Source organism: Indicator indicator, chromosome 9 (genome assembly GCF_027791375.1).
Source record: "Indicator indicator isolate 239-I01 chromosome 9, UM_Iind_1.1, whole genome shotgun sequence".
In the NCBI taxonomy this organism is placed as follows: domain Eukaryota; kingdom Metazoa; phylum Chordata; class Aves; order Piciformes; family Indicatoridae; genus Indicator; species Indicator indicator.
Genome location: NC_072018.1, coordinates 21,414,653 through 21,440,377, shown reverse-complemented (window position 1 = coordinate 21,440,377; position 25,725 = coordinate 21,414,653). Strand labels below are relative to the sequence as shown.

At 43.0% G+C, this 25,725-nt stretch overlaps 1 protein-coding gene across 1 annotated transcript in view; it reads left to right on the top strand.

The window, feature by feature from the left end:
• Window positions 1–24,885, top strand: part of KLHL29 (kelch like family member 29) — a 247,113-nt gene extending 222,228 nt beyond the window's left edge. The window contains exons 10-12 of the mRNA XM_054383715.1: window positions 5,981–6,174; window positions 14,288–14,432; window positions 24,702–24,885. Coding sequence (XP_054239690.1) covers window positions 5,981–6,174; window positions 14,288–14,432; window positions 24,702–24,885 — 523 coding nt within the window. The remainder of the gene's footprint in view (window positions 1–5,980; window positions 6,175–14,287; window positions 14,433–24,701) is intronic.
• The last annotated feature ends 840 nt before the right edge of the window (window positions 24,886–25,725 follow it).

The window sequence follows — 25,725 nt, the reverse complement described above, 5'->3', positions numbered from 1 at the left end:
TAAAAGACATTGTAGCCATGGTGCTTGGGGACATGGTTTAGTGTTTGGTTTAGGTTTAGGTTTAGGACATGGCAGTGTTATGTTAACAGTTGGACTTGACCTTAAAGGTCTTTTCCAACCTAAACAATATGATGATTCTGTGGTAGCCTTGTCCAATAATAGTGTCTTAAGCCCCTCAGAATAGTCAAAAAAAAAAAAAAAGGGAGGGCAAAAAATAGTAATCTGTTAATGTGATTTTAAACAACATGTGAATCATCTGAAGAGCAGATCAATGTGACACTCTACAGTGCTATTTCAAATCACAGCTTTCCTCCAAACAGAATTCAAGATTGTGTAAGGGACTGAAGGTGCATGTCTGTTAGCAGCTGACCATGATGTAAGGAATAAATATGAATAAATGAAGACACTCATATGGCTGTTTAACCTAGAAGGAAAGAAACTAAGACACTGAGGATAAAAATAAGTAAATATTTTCAGGTACTCAAGAGATCAAAAGTCAAGAAGATGGAGAAGCAAACAGCACAACTTGAAATGAAGAGTTTTCTGCTGTTAATACTGAGGTGGTAGGGAAAGAGCAAGAAAGGAGGTATTGAATGAAATGAGTAAAGCAAGAGGAAGATCAGCCCACAGATTAAATCCTAAGAGTGAAGAGTCATGGAAACTGGCACAGTTATTTCTGTATGTGCTCTCTTGTGCTGTATTTCTGCTGGGCTCAGATCATTTGCCATATCATGGGTATATAAATAAAACATAAACCAGAGGATAGTGACTGCACAAGGGTCAGGTGAGGCAATGGTGCTCAGTGCATGTGAAGTGACAGGCAGGGACACACACATCCAACACAGGTGGAAAGCTTGATGCCCAGAGCAGGGAAAGGCCATGGACTGCAAGGCTGCAGGGGCTGCGCTGGAGGCAGGGGAAAGGTGTATGAGGGTATTCATGTAAAAGCACATGTGAGCCTGTAGCATGCAAGGAATGCAAAACCAGAAGTCAGTCACATGAAAGGAAATGTCCTTGAAGTTTCAAGTTCAGCAAATTGGATGGGCTTGGTAGGTCCGTAGCCAGGGACAACCGTGGACACACCAGGACTGGAGGGAGCAGTGGAGGAGAAGAAAGAAAAGCCTTTGCTTGGCTTGAAGCCAGCTCCCATTAAGTCTCCATCTACAGCTTCAAACAGGGGAATCAAATGCAAAGCTTGACTAATGGAAAGAGATCAAAGTGATGATTCTTTAAATAAGTTCCCTCCTTGCTGGCACCTGAGCAGAGCCAGTGTTAAAGGCAGCCAAGGAGCCCCACTAGCACTAGTGGCAGTGGAGTGGTGGCAACACCAGTGATGACACAACAGAGGGAAAGTCTCTAGAGCAGAGAAGTAAAGCAGGTGTCATTATTTCCTGTCCTGGAAGGTTACAAAGATTTAACTTTATTCATTTTTAAACCAATTTAGTTAATCTGGTGCAAATCCTTGTGTGAGCACATTAAGAGCTGCCTTGAGATAGACCAAAATGATGGAAACTTGCCTTGCAGAGACTTAAGAAGCTTAGACTATTTAGTTTATCCAACAGAAGATGAAGAGGTGACTTTATTATTTTCTGCAAGTGCATATGTGAAAGGGAGCTACCAGACAGCTTTATAATGCAACAGGAAAAAAAGAATTGCTTTCTGGTGAGGGAGAGCTGAAGCAAAATAGAGAGTAGACATCAGGTCCACAGTTCTGCAAGGAAAGAATGAACTAGAGGAATAAATTCCTGGGGAATGGAGGGACTTGATGGACAGGTATCAGGAAGCCTCAAGGGCACCAACTTCTCCAGCCCCATAGGTAAGTTAGGTACGTACTTAAGAGGATTACTTCACTGAGCAGCCTATGTAAAACCCACATTAGATGTGTCTGTTAAGTGGACAAGGACTCGCTTCCACCTGCTTCACTGATTATTTAAACCAAATGACCCTCAAGATAAGAGTGGGTTTTTTAAGCTGCCCTACTTGTACCTATATCCAGTAGACTCACAGCCTTTAGCTTTCAGCAGCTGAAATGACAAGGGTCATTTTTGGTTTCACAGTGGCAGATGAAACAGGGTAGGAGCAATAAAGATCTGTTCTTTCATCTTAGAGCATAAATGGAAAGCAGTGAAAGTGGATGGAAAACAAGTTCTAGGGGACCTGAGGTACTGAAATTCATCCAGAAATAGGATGTTTTCATATATTTTCATAATTTGAACCTTTCTCCAGTGGTCCTCAAACACATCCTGTCCCCAGCATACCTGAAGAATGTAATTCCTTCTTCTCAGAAATACTGTAGGACAATCAGAAAATCACTGGCAGGAATGTATCTTGCCTTGGGAATTATGGTCTGTCAGGTACTTCTGCCAGTGCCAGAGAAGGCAGTGGGGCTGCTCACCATCCCATCTTCAGACTGGCCACAGATATTTCTTGTGCTAAGTGAGAAAGCATGATGTGAGACAGGTATCAGGTGACAGGTATAATTTATGTTTTAGGATATGAAGAACTAGGAAGGAACTAGGTCAGATCTTCTCAGCTCTATTGCTTTTCACAGTTTCTAACCAATTAGAACCAATTTCTTAACCAGCTTTTAATAAGACTTTAATAAGAATTAAATTACCAAGACCCAGATTACTGCAGAAGGTGATTTAGCAAAGTATATCCCAAAGACAGTGCGTGAAACTGTTTGTAATATGCAAGCTTTTTGCACATCTGCTAGGATGGACATGAGTGTTGTCCAGAGTGCTGTTGGGCAAATGCAGGAGATGCATCACATGGTGCCTTACCTGGAGGAGTCACTTATGCAATCAAAATGCATCTGCAGACTCGGGTTTGGTACCAAACACTAAGAATCAGCCCTATATAGGTGTGTCACCTTGAATGCTCCCAGCACGGTGTTGTTTAATCTTGTTAGATTTCTTCCCTTTGATCACTTGTTGTAGATGAATTTAATTTCTCAGTAAGTAATTTAGAGCGTTGTACAAGGCAGTTCTCCATGCTCATTATAAGAGACTTGCCTAATTTTGTTTTAGTTAAAGGTTGCCTCCTTCTTGCTCTTGCATCACTTTTATGAGTGTGTTAATTACTTTCAGTTATATTACTTGGAAACTCATTAATGCATTTTCATGAAGCACTTTATTTTGTGCTGTTTCTACCATTTATATAATTTATCCCTTTTATTTTCATAGAAGGAATCATAGAATGGTTTGGATTGGAAAGGATCTTAAAGTTCATCTAGTTCCTACCCCTCTGCCATGGGCAGGCACGTCTTCCACTAGACCAGGTTGCTGAAAGCCCAATCCAGCCTCACCTTGAACACTTCTAGGGATGGGGTGTCTATCTACAGCTTCTCTGGGCAAGCTGTTCCAGTGCCTCACCACCCTCTTGGTGAATATTTTCTTCCTAATACCCAATTGAAACCTGCCTTTTTTGGTTTAAAACTGTTACCCCTATTCCTATCACTACACTTTTTGACAGAGTCCCTCCCCATCTTTTCTGTAGGCCTCCCTTAAGTACTGTAAGGTCACTATAAGTGTCTCTGGACCCTTCTCTTTTCCAGTTTAAACAACCCCAACTCTTGTCAGCTTGCCTTACAGGGGAGGTGTTCCAGGCCCTTGATCATTTTTGTGGCTCTTGTCTGGACCCACTTGAGCAGGTTCATGACTTTTTTACACTGGGTGCTAGACACAGTACTCGAGATGGGGTCTAAGCAGAGTAGAGAGGGAGGATCACCTTCCTCGACCTGGCCACACTTCTCTTGATGCAGCCCAGGACCTAATTGACTTTATGGGCTTCAAATTGCTGACTCATACTCGGTTTTTTATGTACCAATATCCACAAGTCCTTCTCCACAGGGCTACTCTCACTCTATTCATTGTCCAGCCTGTATTGTGCTTGGGATTGCCCTGACCCAGGTGCAGGACCCTGCACTTGGCTTAGTTGAACTCTTGAGGTTTGCATGAGTCCACCTCTGAAGTCTATCAAGGTCTAGATGGCAAACCTTTCCTCTGGCATGTGACTGCACTACACAGCCTGCTGTCATCAGCAGATTTGCTGAGGGTGCACACTGTCCCTGTCACTGACAAAGATGTTAAACGGTGCTGGTCCTAACACCAGCCCCTGAGGAAAACCGCTTACCCCTCTTCTCCATTCAGCCATCAAGGCATTGATTGCATTTCTTTGAGTGCAATCATCCAGACAGTCTGGTGGACCAAGTGGTCCATCTCTCAGATCCACATCTCTCCAGTTTAGAGACAAGGATGTAATGTGGGACAGGGTCACATGCTCTGCACAAGTCCAGGTAGTGGACATCGGTTGCTATTCCTTTATTTACCAATGTCGTAGCTCTGACATAGAAGGCAGCAGATTTGTCAGGCACAATTTGCCCTTAATGAAGCCATGGTAGCTGTCACAAATCACCTTCTTATTTTCCATATATCCTAGCATGGTTTCCATGGGTCTGCTCCATGATCTTACCAGGCACAGAGGAGAGACTAACTAGCCTGTAGTTCCCCAGTTCTTCCTTTCTTCCCCTTTTTAAAAATGGGGGTTGTGTTTCCCATTTTCCAGTCACTGGGAACTTCAGTGGACTGCTACAACTTCTCAGATATGATGGATAGTGGCCATCCACCAGTTCCCTCAGGACCTGTGAATGGATGTCATCAGGTCCCATGGTCTTGTGGTTTCTTCTCAAACCTGATATTCTCCTGCAGTAGGCAGTTCTTTATTCTCCCATTCTCTGCTTTTGCCTTCTGCACATTGGTCTGTGTGGCTGGAACGCTTGCTGGTAAAGATAATAATTCTGAATAATCACTATACAGGAAAATTTTATTTGACAGAACATGGAACTGACGTTACATGGAAATACAAAAGCCTGAAATTCACATTATTTTCCACTGTCTCTAAGACACATTTTTGACCAGGTATTTGGATCACTGCCACAGTATCTTCAAAAAAAATTTTTTTTAATTGACATTATAGAATCAGTCAGGGTTGGAAGGGACCACCAGGATCATCTACTTCCAACCCCCCTGCCATGGGCAGGGACACCTCACACTAGATCAGGCTGGCCAGAGCCTCATCCAGCCTAGCCTTAAACACCTCCAGGGATGGGGCCGCAACCACCCCCCTGGACAACCCATTCCAGGCTCTCACCACTCTCATGGGGAAGAACTTCTTCCTCACGTCCAGCCTGAAATTTGTACATATGACATTGTATAAAATGGATCTTCATCCCTGGATTATTAATTGAAAATCCCTTACGGTCAATAGCTTATTTAAATCAGATACTGATGACCTTAAACTAATTTTAAACACTTTCATGCATATTCTTTTCTATTTGCTTCATGTCAAACATGGATGCAATGGCGAAATCTTCTCCTGGCGTTAACATTCACAGCATCCTGCAATGAAGCACAGTAGTTTGGTTTGCACAATGAAAATTAAATGGAAGCAACTTGCTCTGGCACAAATCCTGGGTCTCTGGTCAGTTAACTAGAGTGAAAAGAGCTCTCATGTTGCATTATGTCGCAGGTGAGATGTGTTCCACAAGCTGAACAACTGAAGTGTATTAGCAATTGCCTTCCACATGGTTGCTATTGGATATCACTGCACTGATTTGCAAGAATAATCTCATTGTATATTTATTAAAAGAAATTAATTAGTGGAAGACATCTCAACAAAGATGTCCTGAGTTTCTTTAGCTTGGACTATAATGAGATTTGAGAGGCATACACAGAAAATAGAACCAGCTTTCTCTGGGCTTTTCTCAATGTTTTAAAAGCTTATGAAAAGCGTTAATTATGCTGTTTACCAAGTGGCTGAATTTGTAGGATGTGAAAAAATACATTTCCACTTCTGCTTCTCTTCTTGTACAGCTGCCTTTCTGTTATATCTCAGCCTGCTTTCTCCACCTGTCTGTCCTCTCTTTACTGTTCACCCAGTGCTGTGTCATCTCAGCTTACTCCAATTGCTGTCATCCCAGGTACGACACAATAACCAACCAATGGGAGACCATCGCTCCTCTGCCCAAGGCTGTCCATTCAGCTGCTGCAACCGTTTGTGGTGGGAAGATCTACGTCTTCGGTGGGGTGAATGAAGCCGGCCGAGCTGCAGGGGTCTTGCAGTCCTACATCCCTCAGACTAATTCATGGAGCTTCATAGAGTCTCCAATGATCGGTAAGGGATGTGTGGTGTCAGAGTAAGCCCCTCTTAGAACAGAAATCTCTGCACTATAGGTATTTTAATGACTTTGTGGAAAGCAAATGAGTTGGAGGGTGAGGGGCAATATGTTTACAACAGATTGGCAGGAATGCATGATATATTATAGCAGAGAGGCAATTATCTGGATCTTTACTGAAGGCAATTGTCACCCATTAATGCAGCTGGTTATCAGCTAAAAGTGATGAGTTCAAAGTAGAGGAGAAAGGAAAGCATTTATTAGGAATGGACAACTAGTAATTTTAGATCCAAAAAATCACAAAGTGCAGTGAAACTTCATCCTGGCATCGTGTTGGTCCATGCAGTGCTACACCAACACTCAGTTAATGGATTATTTCTCATGGTTTGTTATCATGCCACTTGTCCTTTGGGAAGTGGTGGTCATTCTTAACTGGGATTTATCAGTGGTGTCCAAAGCCATGTGTGCTTCAGAGACTGAAATATCCAAGGTGTGTGGATTATTAAAATTGTGTTTACTTGTTTGTATTGACCTCAAGCTCATAGAATGTTTTACAGAATAAAGAACAAGACAGGAGGCCAGACTTTGCCACCATACCAGCCAGTGTCAGAGGCACAAATTTCTTTCCAAAAATTATGATAGCACTCAGAAGATTGCAAGTTACTTGTTTTCGTGGTGATTTGAGCTGTGAGTGTTTGGGCTCCTTTCGGAAATGGGATTTAGCATTCAGCTTGACAGGGGTGTTACTGCATGATGGCAGCCAGTCTGGGCCATCTGCTCTGTGTTGGGTGGCTGTGATCAGCCTTTGGCCTGACTATAGTTGAGTAGCCAAATAAACAGTGCTTATACAGTTACCACAGAGAAGCTGCTTAGGGGTTCCTTGCTTTTGCATCCTATAATCACGGAATGTTTTGGGTTGGCAGGGACCTTCAAAGGTCATCTAGTCCAACCCCCTGCAAGAACAGGGACATCTTTAACCTGATCAGGTTGCTACCACTTCTCTGGGCAACCTGTTCCAGTGTCTCACCATTCTAAACCTATTAGTCACATTGGAACAGCAATATGAGGTGCTTCATCTAAACAAAAAAATCAGTCTCAGCCTGGCAGAAGCATAAGAGTAACAAGTAATAAACTGTAGAAGCACAGTTACAAGGTATTCAAGTAAGGCCTAAGCATATTCAGAAAGCTAAAATAAGCTGCTGTTCTTATTATAGCTTGTTATAATTATTGGGACTCTCTCCCTGGGGCTCCCTAGTAGATCAGGTTGTGAGGAACTGATACAGTCACAGGTGTAGCCTCTCCTGTGCAGCCAGTGCTGCTGCTTTCCCACTCCCTTGCTGCTGTGTCCAGCCTAACATAACATGACATGCATATGATGCAGCATGAAGCACCCAGCAGGAGGGCGTTAACCGGCAAAAGCTGTGTTTATGTAATACAGCAGTGCCGACAACCCTCCTGCCTGGCTTTTTCCATCACGTGGCTACAGCTGCTGCCCTTCATTTAATCCACTGACTGACAGTATGAGGTTTTTCCTCTACTCAAGAGTATTGCACAAATGAATGCATTATGAAAAAAAAAAGGTATTGCTTTTCCTTGCCAAAATAGTACAAGTGCCACACCAGCTAAGAAATCACTCCCTGGGCTCGTTATATTGTCTAGCAGGCGTCAGTACCATGTGTGCTCAGGAAAAAAATCATCCAAACCACCCAGAGCTGGGTGGTTAATGGGCATCTTACTATTATTTGCAAACAAAAATATGTGAAAGATACTGGTGAAGTTGAAAGACGGTGCTTATGTTTTCTTGGTGTAAGCAAAGTTAATTAGTTAAACTGAAGACATAAAATATACAATGAAATGCAGAGTTGCTGTGTGTCTTTGATGGGAAATGTATAACATCAATTTATTTGCAAATAAAGTAAAATAGCAGAACCTGAAAAATTGCACCCCAGTGGAGATTGTCTGGGAAACCAAGAAGATGTAATGCTTGATCATCACTAAAAGGCAGTGGGAATACAGGAAATAAACTTTAATTTCTTCAGCTCTACAAGAATCATAGTTTCACATTAATTTGTAAAGTATCTCCCAAGAACTGGGTGCAGTGCCAAGAGTGGCACAGTCAACATCTATCTAAAACAAAGAGGGAGTAGAAGGAGTCTCAAGGTGTTTTTTACAAAATAGAGCTGAGGTAAACCCTGGCATGATCACTTGTGGAGGGCCTTTGACAGTCTCAGAGCCTTTTTGTCTTGGTTTGTGAATTCTGAAGGTGTCCCTCTGAGCTAAGTCAACTGACATCTGAGGGCAGTTGATGTTGATTAAGGTCGTCCCAGTGATCAGTGAAATGTGTTTAATACCAAGTAAAACAATAGATTATTTTAAAACACCTCAAGCATGTTCAGATATGCAACAGTGGATACAAGTATTGAAAGTTGCCAAAGTCTCTAGAGATTTTTAGGCTAGTGTACCTGTTTCAAATCACTGTGATAGTGAGTCAAATACATGGCACATGTTCCATCTTGTCCAATGCATCATGTGCCAATCTAACCCAAGGCAACACTGGCATCAACCATGGTAAGGGCAGGACCATTTTTGTGGTTAATCTGAGTGGAGATGAAGGAGACATTCTGTCTGTGTAGAGCACATACAACGTGGGGACCGATAGCAAGTCTACGGCAGCTCAGCCTCTGCTGTCTTCTGCCTGTATATCTTCTAGGAATAAGCAGCAAATTCACTCCCAGTTTCACTTATTCCTTAGCCTTCACCTGCAAGGAGGTGTTGGGACATGGCTGCCTGGATGCCGTAGGTATGACACTCACCAACACGTTGCACATGGATGCTGTGATAGCTTTTGGGTAGGCACTGATTGCCCACATCTGTGTTTGGAGAGGAGAGAGTCTTTCTCAGTGTCCCAGCCTTTGCTTTCACATTTGTCCTTCCCAGCTGTGGAGTTCAGAGATGTTCCTGCAGCAGCACAGTCCATAGTTTGATGTTAGTGGGGTAATGGAGCCTCCTAGGCTTTCACATGGCAGATTTTTGGCAAGCCACCTTGCACATCCTCTTGTGTTTTGAGCTGTAAGAAATCAGCTGCTGTCAAGACAAAGTCCAGGCCACACACTTGCAGCACTTGCCTTTCCTTTTCTTGCCAGGCTGTCCTATATAGCTCTGCTAAAAATATGTTTCATGCCCAGCTTCCTGAGGTTTGTCTTATTTAACAAGATGGCCATAGACTTGCTGAAGTCAGTGATTGTAAGTAAGCCTAATTATCTTGTCACTGACTTTCAGTTCACTTTGTGCCTCCATGCCAGGGCACTAAGTGTCCCCATTTTTGATACCTTCTCTGTACTGGTGGAACTGCAAGTTTTGGTTAATGTTTCTGAATTGTAAGAGAACTAGGATTTAATCATCACTGTTAAATTTTAAAATCTGGTGAAAATTATGTAAATACAAAGGTCAAAGCCTTGTTAGCATTTCCGGTTTCTAATCCAAGTATCTAATTCCTCACCCTACCATTTACTCCTGGAGTGATGTGTCTGACCAAAGTGAGCTAAGAATGCAAGAAATACCTGGGAAACAATGTTGGCAGTGTCTGCATTTTTACTGTGCTGTGCCATAGTTTATTTTGGTTAAAATGCATCATCATTACCATTAATTAATTTTTAGATTTTACAAAATCAGTGTACATCTTGGCCTGTCGCTCTCCCCAAGGCCAAGAGTTCAGTACTCAAGTGAGGGCTTGACCATCTCTCACCTAGAATTCTCAAAGCAATGAGTGTTTCATATAATTTTTCAATGTACCATGACTAGTTCTTAGTCTTTTTCCCACTAATAAGCCTCAGTTGTACTCTCCTTTGTCTCACTCATTTCTCCTCCAAATATGCCATGTTCTCTGTTCAGAATGGCTGTTCACTCCCCGGTGTGTTCCCCCTACGCATGCTTACCCTGACCTCTACCCAGCAAAGCTGATAGTTTTGTGTTTGCCCTTTAGTGGATGTGCCCCCTTTCGCTTCTTACCTCACTCATCTCTGTGGCTGTGTTTTGTCCAACTCTCTTCAGTTCATCACCATTTTGCTGTAAATTTGATGCTGAAACTGCCCCACAGTAGCAGGTGAAGCCTGCTGCTGTGGCATGGGTGATCCCTGCCACATACACACAAAAGTGCAGTGTTTCTAAGTGAGGACACTCAGCTTTAGGGTCTGTGAGGAGGGTTTGCTCCCAAGGGGCATTGGGGATACTATAGGGCCCTGAAAACAGTTGCATAAGTATGAGAAATCAGCTAACAGGAGACACCATACCAAGAAGGGCTGACATCCAAGACCCTGCTGTTAATTGCACTTTGGCCTCAGGAGCTATGTTAAGGATCAGACCACAGTCTCCAGTGCCAAGGGACGTTATCTTATCCCTTACTATGCCATTCTTGAGCTTGTTTGCATAGTATTCAGACAGGGGACGAGACACTTACTCTTAAAATAGATTTAGTTTCTATTAACTAGTCTCCTTTCTCCACTCTGCTTCATCATGTGCATCAACCCCCCCACCACCACCACCAGCTGCCTGCACCTGCAGGGAGACCCTTCAGTTGGCATTATATCTGGACTGGTGGCATGCCCATATGTCTTCTTCCTGATAAAAATGTTTGACTAGCTTGATTTTAGTAACTTTTTCCTGTATGAAGTGCTGCTGCCATTCATTATAATGCCACTTCAGTCTCTGACCAGTGCTTTACTGGAAGGCAACATAAGATCTTTAAGCAATCATGGAAGGGAAAGCAGAACTGTGCTACTTGACCATACAATGTACCGAGAGATACAGGAGCCACAAAACATATCACAGACAACACACTGTCATTACTAAGCAAGGAGCACACCTGTAGATGAAATTGTCAAGCCTGTGTGAGGTACACCTCTGGCTCAAGGATTGTCATTGAGTGCGTACCCCTTCCTGCAAGGACCTGACCTGTCACTAGTAAAGAAATGTATGCAACAGCAAAGGAAAGTCATGTTATGATGTTACCCACTCGGAGAGGAGAGTACCTTTTATCTATTATTTCCTGTGCATATATTCTGCCTTTTAATCTCAAATGTGCTTGCTGTCCTGGACAAATACCATTTAAGATTTTCCAGCCTGAAATAGATTTCTATATCTGACAGCCCAAATACTTGAGTTTTGGAGGGGAAAGGAGGCTGCTGCTCTGTCTTCATGCTTCATCTTCCCTTTCTTCCTTTCCTGAGATACCCAATGTCCCCACTGTACACCGCAGTAAGCCTCTGACCCGTAGAAGCTCATGTTCATGCCCAGTATCATTGACCAAAAGCCCAAACAGAAGATGCTTTTGCAAAATTAAGCTTCCCAACCATCCACCTTGTGCTATAAGCACACTAAGGACTTAGAGCAGTGAGAGAAGGTAGAGTCTCCTGAGTGCGTGAGGATACCACACACTAGAAAAGACCACAAGAAGGCAAGAGTGTGAGTAACACCTGGGACAAAGTAAGGTTAAAGACTGAAGGTCATCCACACCTAGACAGCAAGAATGACAGCTCGAGTATTCCAAGCTCACTGTAACCCTGAACAATTTCTGCCTCCATGGTAACAAAAATAAAACACACTGGTCTCTCTACCTGTCTCTGGAGGGGTGTGTCTTGTGCCATATCTTCTTCAGGATCAGGAGACTGTTTGCTGTGAACTTATTTCCTGAAGGAAACAGCAGAGATTTCAGTTTATTTCTGGCTTACTTTACACCAATTTATGAAATTGTAGTTAAAGCCAGAAGCAAGTAAAAAGACAACAGGTAGGTGGTGTATTGAAAAATTGTTCAGAATCAAATATGATTGCCTCTTACAAAAAAGGAAAGAAAAAGATCTTTAACCAACTGCCTGTTTATTTGAAAAGTCTCTGTAAAAATAACCAAGGGGTTTCCCTCTCTTTCTTTAGCAAAAAGGACTGTGAAGTCAGTGATTCAGTCTCCTGAGAAGTCACTGATTCAGTCTCCTGAGAAGTCACTTTCTGCTTTGAGGGAGCCCCACATAATTGTGAGATTTGGGAGCTGAGGGATTTTTTTATCCAAGAGTTTCAGTCCTCTGCAAAACAGTGCTAGTTAAAGGGGTGGGGAAAAAAAAAAAAGGAATATGTGATAATTGAATATGGAAGATTTCTGATGAGTATCTTAACTGGAAAAAATGTCACATATGAAGATCTGATTTGGAAAGGGATGCAAGATGGGTTGTTAGGACAGATAAGTCTTTCTGATGAATTATAGTGGCTTAGTGGCACTGAAAAGAAACTGAATACTCCTTGTTCTGTTTTCTGGATGAATTAGTTTCTTCCCATCTGTTCCCAAGGATCAGTGACATTTTCCTAATACATCCATGTTTTTTTGACATATGCCTGTAGCTACTCAGCATAATAGGAGCCCAACTTTAACCCATAACATGTTTTGTCTGTTTCCATGCTGAGTGCTGCACCACCATACTGCCCCTGGACACGCACCAGCATGAGGTGAGGTGAACTGAGCCAGACCACCCTATAGCCATGCTGGAACTGAAGCAGACACCACAAACCCATTATTTTCCTTCTAGTTTATACCAGTTCAAACCCTAATAAAGGAAATTCTCTCTCCTCTGGAGAAATTCATCAGCTTTTACTTAACTTGTGTGAAATTAGATATCTTATTAAAGTAATTTTGTAAGAGCCTTAGGGTTACAACACCAGCTGTGCAAGAGGTAAGCAAATGCCAAAAGTAAAGCTGCTGGGGCTAGTTTAAGCTCACCTCTTCCTGTGTTCCTAAAATGACACAGTAGTAGTGCTATAGGCCTGGGAGGAGCACAGAGACACCTTCAATGTCGTGTAGAGCTTGTTAGCAGAGATGGAAGAGCTCCCCAACACACTGCCCCCAACTCACCGCACACAGGATGAGGGCTGCAGAGGCTGAAGGCAGATTCTTCATGGGAGTTGCAAGAGGATAGCCATTTTCTGAGCATATGAAAATGCAGATTCTGGAGAGGCTTTAGCATATAGCTACATACAGATAATTTGTATAGAAGTGTCTCGTCAGACCAGGATAGCCACCCAGGAAGCATCTGCTTCATGCCCCCAAGGGGGCTTAGGCTCTTGCTTCTTAGAGAACTAGTTGTGAGGCTTATTTTAACTCAAATAAAGCAATGGTATTTTTTTCTCATCTTTTGTTCCCAGACTTTGCTGACTGGTTTCACTGCAATGTTAATTAAAAAAAAAAATAAAACCAAAGCCAAAAACTGTATCACATCAAGACAGACACCATCATGAGAAATTTCAGCCCAACTGGCTCATATTTAATAATGTGCATATGGCATGCTAGCAGCATACAGGACAAGTCAACTAATTATGTTATAGTTATTTTATTCAATAATTTGTGGTTAGTTTTACCAATACTTATAATAATGCTGCAACTAACACAGGAATTTTAAAGTATCCTTGGAAACTGATTGAACTTAGCTTAGGATAAGGGACTTGCCTAATTTCAAACTCCAGACTCACATAGTTCATTGCTAATATACAGGACTGCTTGGAGGTACACACACATCTGAGAGTAAAAACGCAAGTGAATTTGCAAGACAGATTAAGGGGGGTAAAAACGGGTATCAGAAAATCTTCCGGATTATGTGGATGACCTTTCCACAAGCAAAGGCAGAACACAAAAAGAGAATCAAGTGCTGGACATTATTAAGTGAGTCTCTGTGCTGTGGGTGTCTCTGGTACTTGGCTGCCACACAGGCATGAGAAGCATCTAAGTTAAAATTTGCAGCAAATCAAAATTCTGAAATAACTTGACATCTTAATTTCATGTGTAAGTGTGGAGCTTTCACAGTGACTCCATTAGGCTTCAGGAGAGGATAATTGTACTTTATTAGTTTAGAAGGAGGCACATACTGGGGCACAGACAAAGGTCTGATGAACTTCAAAAGGGCCTTTGAGAACTTGGAGAGAGGAGAACAAAACCAGGGATGGTTTCTTCATTTTTCTTTCCCTGACCTTGCAGGTTTAGAGAAATGCAACTTATCTATAAGTAAGGGGAATGTATAAATAAAAAAAGTCTCCAAACCTGAGCCTAAAACTGATCTCAGTATTGCTTTCCATTGACAGATAACAAATATGCTCCTGCAGTCACTCTCAATGGGTTCATCTTTATTCTTGGAGGAGCTTATGCACGAGCAACCACCATCTATGACCCAGAGAAAGGCAATATTAAAGCAGGTCCCAACATGAACCACTCCAGGCAGTTCTGCAGGTGAGAAAAACATTAAAACTCACTTACTGGTACCTTCCCATCTTCTGCTGATAAATAAGCTAATACAACCTAAGAGTAAAGGGGAGAGGGGAGAGGAGATATGCACCATCTGGGGGGTTTTCTCATCTCTTTTTCATGTGTGTTCAGGAATGCAGCATTTCCCAAAGCACACATCCAGGACCTTACTGTGGTTCGTGTGGCTCCTCCTGTTCAGGCACAATGGATCATGGGGAGGGATGTGTGTTGGGTTCCTCCAGTCACTTCAGGGACACTGTTTTCCTCAGTTTATCACATGTAACTGGAGGACGATAAATGCCCACTGTAGAAGAGACCACCATAATGTAGAACACTTTGTTGCTAACTAGCTAAAAGATCCTTGGAGGAGGCAAAAAAAAAAAAATAAGCACCAGAGACTGATATTAAATTGTATTTATTACATGCATTTGATTGATTTTTTTTTGGGGCTCACTTCCCTGGTCCTAGTCACAGGTGTAACAAACTTCCCAAACTGGCTGACAAAAGTAAAACTTGGCACCCACTGCAGGTACTGTCAGAATTTAGATGCCTGTCAAAAAACCATTATGTGGCTGTTACAGAAAGATAGGCTTGTTTCAGGGTTGGTGCACTGCCAGCTCCTCACAGAGCAGACCCCTATGCTGGGGACTGGTCTGAGTTTCACAGGGAAACATCACTGGTCCACAAATGCTGCCACAGGTGCTGGTCATGGTTTGTTACCACCATCCAATGCTGCAGCATCTTGAGACACTGAGAAAATCAGGGTGGAGGGCTTGTGCCAGGCCAGTGTTCTGGCAAAACACAGGCTGGTGTGGGAGGAATAGCAGCAATGGGGCAGGAGCTGAGCCCACAACAGACCCACATCTCCCACGCATTCAGCCAAGAGCTCTGCTCCTTGCCCCAGGGGTGTCTCTATCCCCTATTCTACAGTTGAAAAATAGGTTTTAACTTGTTGCATTTAACCTTTTGCATTGGTGCAGATGAGAAAATTCCTTTTTAAGAAAGCATGATGAGTTTTTCTCTTTTTGCTGTTGTTTTCTGGGTTTGTCCTTTTTTTTCCCTTTTATTAATTTAAGGAGCGCCCTCTCTTGGCTGCTGAAGCAGAATCTGTTGTAAGTAAAGAAGTCTGAGCAGCCAGCTCCTTCCCTGGTGACAGCAGCATTCCTGTGCTAAGGAAGGGTCTGCCTTGTCCCCTCCCCACTCTAGCAGGAGGCAAAGCAGGATGAGAAGGAGCCCACAGTGCTCAGGCAGCTGCTAATGATGTTTTTCTCCAGAAAACCAGAAATAAAGGGCATGATGCAGCTCACGATCGGAACCCTAACGAGTAAAATGAAACACAAGGGACTTGCACGTTTGACATATTCCCATATCTTCCCATAGAGAGGGATGAACTGCTTTTTGAAGATCCCTGTTTTGTAAAATATATATATATATATATATATTAAAAAAAAAGAGTTAATTGAGTATCTGGAACACAGTGCAAAGGAAATTGCATGGATGATTTCAGCCAGGGCTGTTGGCTGAGCTTCTCACCTAAGAACTTGCCAGGGTTTCTAAGGTGAAAGAATGCTGTGCTCTGCACCCTGCAGAAGGAAATCCAGAGGGAGGTGTTGTGATGGACCAAGGAGAGTAAATTGGTAAGCTAAATATTAGCTGCTGCTTAGGCACAGTAATAAACTGGCATTGCTGAAGTAGGGTATGACACCCACCATTAAAAAGGAACATAATAAGACTTTTAAATGACACTTTGCTGAAAGCAACAGTGGACTGGAAACCTACATTATAGTGGGCTAGTCACTGGGAAAATGAATAGTTCAGTACATCCCAACTGGATGTCAAAAAAGGCACAATTTCAAAAATTCTTAAATGTATGGGGAAACAGTTAAGAGAAAATATTTCAGCCAAAAGGAGAGGTAAAAGCTATGACAAAACCCCATGAATAAATCAGTATGTATAGAATTAGGGAAAATGGGAGCTTAGCAGGAACAAATAGGTTAAAAACTGGCCATGGCTACATGAGGCTGAGGGAACCAGTGAAGTTATAAGTTACCAAGTGTAACAGACTGATCAGATGGGTATTCCTCATCTGTGTCTGGAAGTGAGAGGTCAAAAGTAGTCACTGTTGCCTGCAAGGAAAGATGTGAACTAAGAAATTAAGTTCTCAAATTGAGCAACCCAGCCATCTTGCACACTGGCATCTTCAGAGAATTCACTGAGAAGCTGATTGAAGCACTAATGTTGATTTTTAATAACTCTTACAATGACTCTTATAGTTCAGGAAAGATCAGGGCACCACCAAAGTGTTTCCATATTTTGAAAAGGTGAAAAGGAGCATTGTAGTATAGCAATTAATTTTGCAAAGTACCAATATCAGGCTAAGTGGTCTCACTTAGCCTCACGTTGCTTCTCTGAAAAATGCCAGAGTGGTTAATTTGGGATTTCATCAACAAATAAGTAGTTGCTAATAATATAATGAACAGGAATCAATGTGCTTTCCTGGAAAATGGGTCTGGTTAAACCATCCTGTTGTCTTTCGCCTTTTGGGGAGCAGTTGGGGTTCTTTGTTTTGCTTTTTAATAAAACACTCCTGGTTGCTAAAGACAACTGTGATGCTATAATACACTGCGATTTCTCCAAGGTATTTGACTGGTATTATATGGAATTAACAAGGCACACATTAGAGAGATTAAATCTGCTTCCCTGACAGATCTCAAAATGTAGTTGTTAATGAGAAGATATCATTGAGCAAAGCTACTGGTAGCAGGCATTGATTCTTCTTCAATGATATTTAATACACCTACCAACAATCCGGGTAATAGAAAATCTCTGCTGATAAAGGCTGCCGGTGGCATAATGCTTGGTGGGTAAAAATATTACAGAAGGAGCTATTTTAGCCAGTTATCTGCATGTCTCAGACGGGTCTCAAGCTAGCAGCAGTATTTCAAATGCAAAGTAATACATGGAGGAAGCACAATCATAGCAGCCTTGCTCCCCTTAGAAAGCCAGGCACTCAGAGGAGGACATAAAGGAGGCCACTCAGAGCTACACAACATGAGCTCTCATGGCAATGCAGTGGATAAAAGGTCAGCGCAATATTGGATATATCATACAAGCCATAACAGCAAAATGAAAACAAACTGAAGCTGGGATGAGAGAGTGTTGCTGCATATGGCACTGGCAAGATGAAGGCAGATCTTGAGTCCACACATCAGCGTGTGGAAATACCAGCAGAAGTTCAAAGGCAAGCTGCAAAAATGACTTCGGGTTGCAAATCAGATCTTTGACATGAAATTTAGGGAGTTGATCAAAGAAAGGCTGAGAGGCAACTTGATCATTGGGAGCAAGTGGAAAAGCTTGCACAGACAGAGGCGTAGCAGGTTACAAGGGCTAGAACATCTCAGCCTTGAGGTGAGATGCTTTCCCAACAGCAAGGATAATTAAACAGTGAACCAGCAAGGAAGGAGGCAAACTCACCAACACTGTGTTTTTAAGAGGAGATTAGATATGTTTCCAAGAGAGATGCTGCCCTGGGGAAGAGTCCATGGCCTGCATATACACAAACTCAGATTAACTCAGCACAGAGATCCCTTCTGCCTCAGTCTCTGAATCTATAAATTCCTCATTTCACTCATTAGCATGGATCACAAAAAAAACATGGTTTAAAAGCAGCAACATAAACAACTTTAAAATTAACTGCATGCTATTGATCTCCTCTCACCAGAAATCACTCAATAGCAAGTTTGCTGGGAAAAAGCTCAACTGCATCACTTTCATTTTTATCTGCACAGTTTTTACATGTTAGTGACTAGGGAGCATGCTGGCTTTGAGCATGGGGAAAAGAAATGGTGTGACATTTCCCGCTTGTGAAAAATTAAAGCTCTGTTCAAATGGTTTTAATATCAGGTTAAATTATTTCTAATGACAAAAAAAAAAAAAAAAAAAAAGTTCAGGTCTCCAGCTCACAATCAGCAGAAGCACAAATTGAGCATCACTTTCAGATTAAGCCCAGCCTGATGTAAGTCAATAAGAAATTTGTGTTGACCTAGAATTAACCTTTTGAAGGATGGTCCAAGTGAACAACAAGCAACAATATGCCTGGAGCACTGTAAAATTTGCTGAGAGTTCACACACAGGTCTTGAACATCTTCCGCGTGATGTGTGAGGGTGAAAGAAATATTTGACATTTCCCAAGCGTCAGGCAAGTGTGTCCTGTTCAGCACATGGATCCCTTCTCAGGTGGGCAACTACAAGTCTGCAGGAGCTTGGAAGGCAGAGACAGCAGACAGCAGCCGATGGGAATGAAGAGGTGAGGTGATCACACCTTGCTCTGCTGGACACCTTCTTCCAGAAAGACTTGCAAAGACATTCCTCCTCTCTAGTGTTGCCAAGTCCTCCCTATATAGGCAGGCATTCTCTCTTCCTGCTATACCCTTCAAGGGTTTCTTCTTCCACGAGCAAAAAGAATACTGAACGTGTTTCTCTGCATGATTAAAAATTCCATATTCTGCTTGCTTAGGATGCAGGCAGCATGCAAACAGGCATGTGCTACAGAGAGCCTCCATGAGCAGCAGCACAATGGTGCCAGCAATAATTCCAGAGCAGCTAATTTAGTACCAGCAATTCCCAACAGACACCAGAAAAGCATTTTCTTCCTCCTCCTCTGACCGTTAACCAGTAAGATTTATTAGATGGTTCTGCCGAATGGAAATCTTTAATAAAACTTCAACTCAGGCTGAACAGTACAAAAAAAGGGTCAGTTTGTGGAATTTTTTCTTTTTTTCCCCCCTCTTCTTTTTAAATAAGCCCTTGTTCTTGAACAGCGAAGCATGGTGACTCCTGTGCTTAACTACTAGGCATTGCTAATACATGACACCAACCACAGACTCCCCCCAGACGATTCCTTTCCTCATTGCAAAGTTCATGGTAACTCCAAGCACTGAAAGGGGTGAGAACATGGTTTGTTTGGATGGATATTCCCAGGTGAAGCTGTTACAGAGCATGGTTCCTTAATGGCCTCCTGCTTCTCAAGCCTGCAGACATAAAGGTTGTTCTGTTCAGCAGGCAGCATTTGCAGCTGAAAGTGTTTGTGGTCCAGAAGGGAAAACCAAGATCTGCCAGCATATCTGGAATGAGACGTGTGGTTGGGACTATACTCCCTGGACAGTGAATGAGAACTGCTGCAGCAGACTAAAAGCAATCATTTCTATAGCAGTTGATGACATGCAGGATTTCTGTGTGCATTAAAGCATACCTGATACAGACAGAACACTCAGGCAGTTACTGAGGTGCAGTGGACTTTGGACTAAAACACTGCTGCTTTTCAGCAACAAGTAATGATGCCACACGATAGTTTTGGATCATTAACAAGGGAAAGTGCTTGCAGAGTAGGGGAAAATATAACTGAAGCTTGGCCAAAATACCCACACCAATAATCCCGTTCCAAGAAGTGGTGTGATATCCTCCTAATTGACCATGACTAATCTGGACCCTCATTTATCTGTCTCATTGTAAAGACGACACCCCTGGCAGTGCAACAACATGGCCACCCAAGCTCAAGCCCTCTAACATAACAACCTGGCTGCCAACTCGGCTGCAAACAGCCACAGAGGTTGTCTGCACAGCTAGTTGTCGCCCTATCCACCACCACCCATAAAGACAATGGCCAATGCCTTTCACTTTGGTACTTGAAACCACTGTGCAGGTTTGACTGGAAGGTCCCTGGTTTAAGCAGAACTTTAAGGGGCACTTGCAGCTCTGCCTAGCACTGCTCAGAGCCACTTCCTTCTGCAGTTGGTACCCTGCAACCTTCTTTCACCTTAGTGCTAACTCCACCCAGTTGATGAGCATCATTCAGTTCCACCTCCAGCAAAACCCTCCTGAAATCTTTAGGGCAGGGAGGAAATTCATCCACTAATAAATGTGGGGGTTGGGTTGTTCTGGGGTTTTTTTTATTCATTTAAGCAGAATATATGTCTACTTGATGGTATTTAATAATGTCTGTGGAACTGCTGCAAATTAGCAAGGGTGTGTGCACCCACAGGCAGGAGTGAGGGGGAAAAGGAGTGTTGTTTGTGACTTCAGAAAATAATCAGTTTCAAGGAGCCAAAACAACACACTAATGCAGCCATTGCAAATCTTTTCAAACCAAGACATTACATTTTAATTATTTTTTAATATTTCCTAATAAGGTTGATGTTATCTTTAGGACTAAGCAAGGATTTTTAAAATAATAAGAAGAAGAAGGAAATTAACAAACTTTGGTGGTAGTGCCACCGCTTGGTGCTATGGGAGAGGGAACAACTCTACAACTGGGAGAGGGAAGGGCTGGAGGAAGAGTTCCCAGAACTCAGCTTTCAAACGCTACAAAAAAGATATTGCCATCCTCCACTTTGGGTTGCTCCAACTTACTGCCCGTCCCATGGAGACAACAAGGGAGAAAAGGCAAGGGAGAAAAGTTGCACCAGGAAAAGTTTTTTCAGTGGGAACAATCATCCACGGAAACAACCTCCACATGGATGTGGTGGATTCCCCATTCACTGGAGGTTCTCAAGATGCAGTTGGACAGGGTGCTAGATAACCTCATCTAGTGTCCCTTTCCCATGAAGAGTTGGACCAGAAGATCCTCTGAGGTCCTTCCAGCCTGGGCTGTGCTGATTTTATAATTCAATTATGTGCCTTACCCATCAAGTCCTTTAATGGCCAGCTGTCAGAGAGGGATCTTCTTTGCCACCTGTTTGCTCAGGCTGAGGAAGGACTGCAAGGTGGATAAGCAGAGAAGAGATTTAAAAGGTGTTGTGCAAGCACTCCAACCATGGACAGTCTGGTAGCCAGCAGCTCTTGAGGCACATCAGACTTATTGGGATTTCTTGGGAGCATGACTCATGAAAAATTAGCAGCTGGGCCAGACTAAGGGTGGCAGTGTCAGGAAATAGTCAGAGCATGATCTTCTGACACTGCTCATGGTTTGGGTAACAACAAAGGATGCCCTGGCCCCTCAGAGGGCAGATCAGCTGCAGGGCTATAGGTGAAGCCTCTCTCGTAAGCAGCAGTCATTACCCAGAAAGCATGCTGATCAGCATGCAGGGTGAGCATTTGCAAACTGCTGGAATGGATTTCCCTGGAAGGGGTGGATGAAGTGACCTCCATTTGGATGCCAGTTACCTTCATGGGCACACTGCTGGAAAGATGGAGGCCCTGCTGCTCCTGGGCTGGGCAAGACTGTATCCCCTGAGCTGCCAGGGGGTTTGTGTCCCCACAGCAAGACTTTGCAATGCAGAGCTCCCTTCCTTCCCAGGCTCTGACAGCCTGCAATCATTTTATCTCTCAGGATTAATGACACCAAGCAATAAACTTGCATCCTAATTATTGTAATTATTTCTTTCTTTGTACGTCAGCCTTGGTAACGATGTTTTTACAGCTGATGGGATGGAAGGGAGGGGAGAAAAGAAATATTGTCACAGTAATGAAGAAAGAGCAATGAGCACATTCCTTTCCACTCACTTCCCTCAAGGTTTTAGAGCCCACTTGAGTTTCCTATTCCCTAAGATCCCAGAAATTGGCAGTGATTGCCCTAATGCTACAATGCAGCAGCCATCTAGGACTACTATCCTAACTGATCTTAAGTACCTACCTGCTACTTTAGCCCCGGAGATGCCTTAATGTCTCCAAAGTCTTCTGCACACATAAGGAATTGCTGCATACTTAGAACTGCCTATTTCTTGATAGCAGATGTGTGCCTTAACCTCAGGCATGACTCACAAGCTAAGCACGATGCCAGTCTTATCTATGGGCATTGCATATGGAGGGGGCTGCTCTAATAGCCATTTAAAGTTCATGCAGTTTTTCAGAGGGTGGAGTTCAACATCCATTTCTTCCCCCAACGTATTACAGCTGTAATGGGAAGCTACACTATGGATCTGCTTGTCCCAGCCGCCGGGCAGGCATTTCTTTCAGTGCTGTAGTTCAGGTGCTGGAGAACAAGAACAACATTTGCCCAGTCCCCATGACTCCTAATCCAGAGCACTGGATAGCACTTAAAGTCTAGAAGCGTCAGCCAGCAGATAGAGATGATTTCAGAAAGGTGTGCTTGGCTGTATGGTGGCAGTAGCTGCTACTAAACATGCCACAGAGGAGACTTTACCAGGAGAAATGTGGGCCTGGTAGTTGTTTGGCTCCTGACCCCAGTCACTTGCAGCATTGATGGAGAGGTATCCCCACACAGAGTCCTCTCTTCTAAGCTCCACCTGCTGGTTTCAGCAGCCCCTCCACCATACCAGGTCTGTTTCAGCACAGAGTGAGACCATCTTCCCCCTTCTTCATGCCAGATTTTGCAAGCTGTAATTCCCAGTTTGTCTTTTTCAATAGCACCTTGTTCCACGACAGAGGTGGGCTTCCCACTCCCCAACAAGTATCTTAAATCCTAAATGAAGTTGCTCTGATTTACTGGGGTGGCTGGTCTTGCCACCTAGCCATAGGGAACCAAACCTTGGCTAGCATCCCTGCTGGGTAGTATCTCTCCACAGCCAGCCCTGTCTCCTTCAGAGGTTGGCTCATTCTCTTTCAGAGCTGTCTTTCAGGTTGACACTTGCTTTGCTCAAGTCCTCATTCTTCCACATTTCTCCCTGATGTTTCAAAAATAATTACCAGTGGTTCAGTAAGTTCATTAGCGAACTCCCTTAGGACCCTGGGCTGTGTATCATCCAGCCCTGCTGATTTGTGGATAGGTTCTAATCAAGTGTTTCAAGTCTCTCTCTCCTTCCTCCTCCTTTCAGATTAACAGTTATTTTGACAAGATTCTCATTATTTCCTATTTCCTGGTGGTACCCAGGGACTAGGCTTATTTGAGTCCTCACTGTTGTCATTGTGGGTTTATTTTTAACCTCAGGCTGTGCTTCTCCACAAGGACATCACAGTTCTGTGTTCTTCAGAAACACATGGCTTTGTCAGTGCCATTTTAGTCTCAGTTCATCCTGGATCTTCCAGGGGTTTCTTTCGCTTTTATCACTTTTTATCATTCTTCTTTTTGCTGCTGAAAAATTAGCCAGAAGAAATTACTTTGCTTTGACCAAACCTACAAGTCTTCCATCTTCTTAAATATAGGCCACCTTCTTGCCTGCAACTAATTTCTCATCTTCTCCTCCTACTTTTTCACACTGTACTTCTCTGGTGCATATGCACTCTCCAAGTCTCCATTTGCCTTCCCAATACAACCCTCCACTGACTGCTTTTGGAAGGGACCCAACCACCACAAAAGCCACTGCCAATCCCATCCTGCCTAACGACACCTTTAAATGTTGGGGGACAAACTCAGGCTTTCTGGCAGGTGAAAAAAAGATCTGTTCTCACTTTTGAGTTCCCCCTGTGCAGTGGGAAGACAGAACAGAGGACACACAGCCCTGCATAGGGTTTTCGCACCCAACTTCCTGCTGCCTGTCATCCTCCTGCCCTTTCCAAAAATGCACACAGGAGTCCAGCCCCTTGTGGTTCATCTTCATTAATCCAAAGTGAATGTCATGCCCTGTGCTTGATTGCTGGAGAGACCAAGAGGTTAAGTGGAAGGAGGAGGAAGAGATGAAGCCAAAGGGCATTTTTTCTTTCAAAAATCTTCCTACACACCTACACGTCTTCTATCAAGAGCCCACAGACGATGGGACTAGCCCAGCCTCATTATCCCTGATTGGGAAGAGATGTCTAAAGTCTGAATTTGCAAGAGATTTCTGAACACTTACATTTAAAAAAAAAAAAAACACTAAGAGGTTTTTGTCGCCTTTAAATACCAGCATGTAGCTCCCCTGACAATCTCTCAGCTCCACCTGCCCAACCATCAGATTTGTAGGACTTGGGTTGGTTTTCCTCTTGAAACCCTTCTTCTTGGGTGCACAAGGACAAGCAATCAGGACCTGAAGGCTCCAGCATCAGAGTGCAACTGTGGAAGGAGCTGAAGCAACAGAGGATCTTTTTTTGAGGGTTTCCCCCCTTCCTTTGCATCATCCTGCTATATTTGCTGTAGATCTCAGGTGCTGAAGAAACATCTTACTGAGCCGAGTTTAAATTACAGACAATACTTCTTTACTGCCAGGAAGACAGAAAGGATTAATTAGGGGAAGAGAAAAGGTTAAGAGAAGAGCCCATGCAACTTCATATAGATAAGAATAAAGGGCTTATTCCTTACTATGAAAGATTTGATTTAAATTTAAATAGAAGCTTGTTGGGTATAAACACTAACTAAAACTTTCCTTTCTCTAAAATATACAGTGCTGTGGTTCTGGATGGAAAAATCTATGCCACTGGTGGGATCGTTAGCAGCGAAGGACCTGCCCTGGGAAATATGGAGGCCTATGACCCTAAAACAAACACATGGACACTTCTACCAAACATGCCCTGCCCTGTTTTTCGACATGGCTGTGTAGTAATCAAGAAGTACATTCAGAGCGGCTGATGTTACCCAGGAGATGGACAGAGAACTCTTTGTACCAGTGGAAAGCAGGCAAGAAGAGTACTACTACTTAAGAAACAAAAGCAGCAAAGCCAGCCAGTGAACATATTGCTCTAAAGTCTTGAATAGTGTCTACATTGAATGTAGAAAAATCATCCTCACCTTTTGGTGAACAAGGAGCAGAGAGCTCCGTGCTATGTAAGATATTGTACGTAACACGAGGGTGTCACTAGATGTTATAGTGGCACTTGTTCTGGATGTCGGCTTTTGGTCAACCCAGGTGCAATAGAATTTCACATATTTTTTAAGCTGGGGAAGAGAGGAAAACAAAATAAAAAATAAAAAAAATCTGCATTTTACTGTAGAGCTCAAGCTTGATCCTTAAAAATAACCATACAGATTAGTTTTATTACACTTTAGGCATCAGTCTATTTGAAAGGTCAAAGTGTCCTTACCACTTTGAATCCTGCATTTGTTTTTAACAAATACATGCTTTTCAATACCAATGACTGAGAAATCGTGTGTGGCAGATGGCTTACGCTGACATCAGTCTTCCATCAGATCAAACAGATCTTTCAGTCCACTAGAGCAGAGCCCAAAAAGGGCAGTGATGTGGGGACTGGGGAGAAGAATAGTGATTGGTAGTAAATTCCATGTTAACTGGTGAAAAACAAACAAACAACAAAAAGGCTGTTGGGCTGGACAAGTTTCTGCTCTTGGTCATACTTGTGTAGGCACACATGGTCATGCCCACAGGCATGGTGGGGGGTGTCCTTCTAAACCTTATCTTCCTAGTTTCTGCTGATGAACAAACTTGGGAGTGCTCAACTCTCAAAATGCAAA